General features: G+C 40.4%; 2 protein-coding genes across 2 annotated transcripts; both read left to right on the forward strand.

Moving 5' to 3' along the window:
• Positions 1–887: 887 nt before the first annotated feature.
• On the forward strand, positions 888–1,331 carry TEOVI_000537100 (Trypanosome variant surface glycoprotein (A-type), putative; the record flags this gene model as incomplete). The annotated part of the gene is made up of 1 exon (XM_067221166.1): positions 888–1,331. The coding sequence occupies one exon, from the start codon at positions 888–890 to the stop codon at positions 1,329–1,331; it is 444 nt and encodes a 147-aa protein (XP_067077267.1).
• Positions 1,332–1,366: 35 nt separating this feature from the next.
• Positions 1,367–1,798, forward strand: TEOVI_000537200 (Trypanosome variant surface glycoprotein (A-type), putative; the record flags this gene model as incomplete). Its single annotated transcript, XM_067221167.1, has 1 exon — positions 1,367–1,798. One exon carries the CDS (start codon positions 1,367–1,369, stop codon positions 1,796–1,798), a length of 432 nt encoding a protein of 143 aa, XP_067077268.1.
• Positions 1,799–3,338: the final 1,540 nt, after the last annotated feature.

Consider the following 3,338-nt stretch of genomic DNA (forward strand, 5'->3'; position numbering starts at 1 on the left):
AATGGTAAGAGTGTCTGTTAAGACCGCATACAAAGTGAAAATAGAGGAACGTAAAACAATGGTAAGTGTGCAACGGGAGTTAGTAAGGAAGTTGGAGAGATTATGACGAATATTTTTAGAGTGTATTACAGGAAAGATAAAGAGAAGAAGAGATATGGAATATAGAGTTGTAAACACAAATATGGTTATCGGGATCATTATACACAAGAAATGATAGAATTGATATGGTGGAAAGAGAAAATCTAGTTGACAGACCAAAGTTATTCGCTATCTTACCAGCAGCGACAGAAACGGGAAATGCAAAAGAAAGAAGAAAAATTGGAATATCTCGATGCGTAAAATCAGATTACAAAAGAAAATGGTACTTAAGGATGAATTGATGGAGCTTCGTATATCACCAATATATGGATATATTCAGTGGTGGAGATTGCTGCAGCTGTGTTTTTTATATGATGCTGGATCCGAATTTAAACGAGGGAGAGCAGCAGGGCTAGACTAATAAATTGGTTGGGAGTTTTTGTAGCAGCGAAATTGTGAGGATACAGAGACAATATTGACAAAGAATGTTAGAGGCTGGATAAAGGATTTGCAGTTGAGTGTATGGCACAATTTAAAGTGCATTTATCGGCACCACCAGACACAAAAAGGCAGGAAATGGCGGTTGTGCGCGATTATTATTCGCTAAAACAGCTGCAGAAGTAATAGACATATCCATGTCTTCATCCTATCCGTCTGTGGTTGTCAGTTGAGCGACTCAAATAAAGTCATAAGACTACATAATCACTTCAGAACACAGAAGTGACTGTAACATAAATATTTCAATATAAAAGAAAACATTTCTCTGCAAACGAGCGCGCACCACCCTACAGCCAATAGCTATTTTTAAAATGGAGATTCGAAACCAATACGCCGCGGTAGCGTCAATAGCAGATCTGACGTTTGTCGCGAATTCCTCGGAAGCGACCTATTACGGCGTTGCGGAAACGCTGTGGCAACCACTCTGTGAAACAGTACTAGAATTACGGAAAACAGCTGGCATCGGCGCAGCTCAAGTGGCTACCGCCGTGGCAACCTATACGAGCCTGCAGAAATTAAAGATGAAACTAAGCGCTTACGGCGCAAAAAATACCAAGGATAGCGACGGCATTGAGAACACCCCAGCGATACTGATAGCCATGCTAGATGCAAAACAGCGCTCGATACTCAAATCTGTTCCGGCAATAGCTAACAATGCCATGCGCGCTACAGCCTACGCCGCTGAAAGCAGCGGCGCAATACTAAGCGCAATGCAAACGCTGCAGACGCAAACGACGCCGACAACTATTGTCTAACAAAAAGCGATACATCGGCCAACGGAAATTCGGAGATGAAAGCAGCAGGATGCTCACAACTGGCCCTACCGACGCAGCTGACAGCCGAAACTTTTGACAGCTATGTCATATCAGCAACGGGCTTCAAGAAGCTGACCGAAGTCACAGCTACGCGGGGCCAAGGAAAGACTGGCGAATGCGGCTTGTTCCAAGCGGCTGACGGGGACCAAAGCACTAACGAAAGCATAGAATACAGCCGTGGATCACAGCTAACCCTAGGACTAGGAGCTGTTTTCGCAACTACAGCGCAACAGCCGAACCGGCCCTGTCTGGCCGACTTCAGCGGCGCAGACAGCAAAAACAAAAACACAGTGTTCGGACAAGCACACGCTGCCATACAAGCAATGCAACAAACAACGGAGATACAAGGCATGGACGGCGACGAAGCCACGATACTAAAGACCCTAGCAAACATGCCACGGCTATAGAAACTATCAAAGTGCCCGAAGCAGCGCTGCTCAGTAAGAAGATTTCAGACTACAAAAACCAAGACAATGAACTGCGCTCAAGATATTTCGGCGATGGAAACAACGAAATAAATGATCTATGGAACAAAGTGAAGGAAGAGAAAGTGAAAGGAGCCGACCCGGATGATCCAAGCAAGGCGTCCAAGATTAGTGACCTCAACACCGAAGACCAGCTTCATAGAGTTTTAGATTATTACGCAGTATCTGCAGGGTTGAAGTTAGATAAACAAGCAGAGGAGATTTCAAAATTAGAAAATGAACTAGCGGATCAAAAAGGCAAATCCCCTGAAACCGAGTGCAATAAAATATCTGATGAACCCAAATGTAACGAAGAGAAGATATGCAGTTGGCATAGGGAGGTTAAAGCGGGAGAAAAGAACTGCCAATTTAACTCAACAAAAGCGAAAAAAAAGGAGTTTCTGTAACCCAAACTGAAGCAGCAACTGGCAGAGCCCAAACTGTATCTGATTGCATAGGTAAACAACAGAAAGATTGCACTGGAAACTGCAAATGGGAAAATAATGCTTGCAAGGATTCAATTTTTCTTCTCAATAAGAAATTTTCTCTGAGTGTGGGTGCTGCTGCTGCATTTAAGTTTCATAGCGTTTTAGGAAAGATTCTGTAATTCTAATGATTTTTCATCAATTTTCCTCATCTTATGAAACTTTATTATTTTGATAGAGAATATGGTAAATTTTGATATATATGATACATTTTAACACTTTATATTGAAAACGTTAAGTTTGCTAAATTTTTTTATAATTTTTAAAATCTGAATTTTTTGTATGAAAGTCGGCTATGGGTGTGAAATAGTGGTGTGGTTGGGTATGAAAATTTTGTGCTCTTCTGAAATTTGTTTTTTTGATTATTTACTGTATTTTAGATACACTATAATATTAAGGAGAATAATAATAATAATGATAGGATAGTGTTGTGTATATATGCTAGCATTATAATAGTATATGATGGCATTAAATTGGCATCCTAAGTAGAGGAAAAACAATGCAAAGATTGAAATTGGCCCAATAGAAGTTAGTGTGGTATTGCTTACGGCAGGGAAAGAGTACGAGGAATATTATTAAAGGGGGAGCAGTTAATATGTGAGCAGTTACAAACGACACCATAGAAATAGACTGATCATGCACAAGAATAATGATGAGGAGATCAATGAGGTGGAGCCAAAAAATCCATTGTACAGATCAAACGGATTAGTTTCAACTAACACAAAGAAGCATTGTAAGTACAAGATATTTAAAAGTACTGTTGCCAATATTTTTTTTTAAGAACTCTTTGAAAAATGCACTATCCTCAATTAAAGCACTGTAAGTGAGGTACAGAAGTCTAACACACAGAATTAAAATGAATAGTGCAGTTTCATGTGTACAAAAGTGTGTCCGTCATCGTTATTCATACGTGTAGGGGAAGGGAACGGAAACAAGCAGCCAATAATTTCATCCAACCGTTCGGCAAGTGTATATACTAACGCAAAATTCAGCAACAC

The sequence above is a fragment of the Trypanosoma equiperdum genome (assembly GCF_001457755.1).
Source record: "Trypanosoma equiperdum strain OVI genome assembly, contig: ctg_1336, whole genome shotgun sequence".
NCBI lineage: Eukaryota > Euglenozoa > Kinetoplastea > Trypanosomatida > Trypanosomatidae > Trypanosoma > Trypanosoma equiperdum.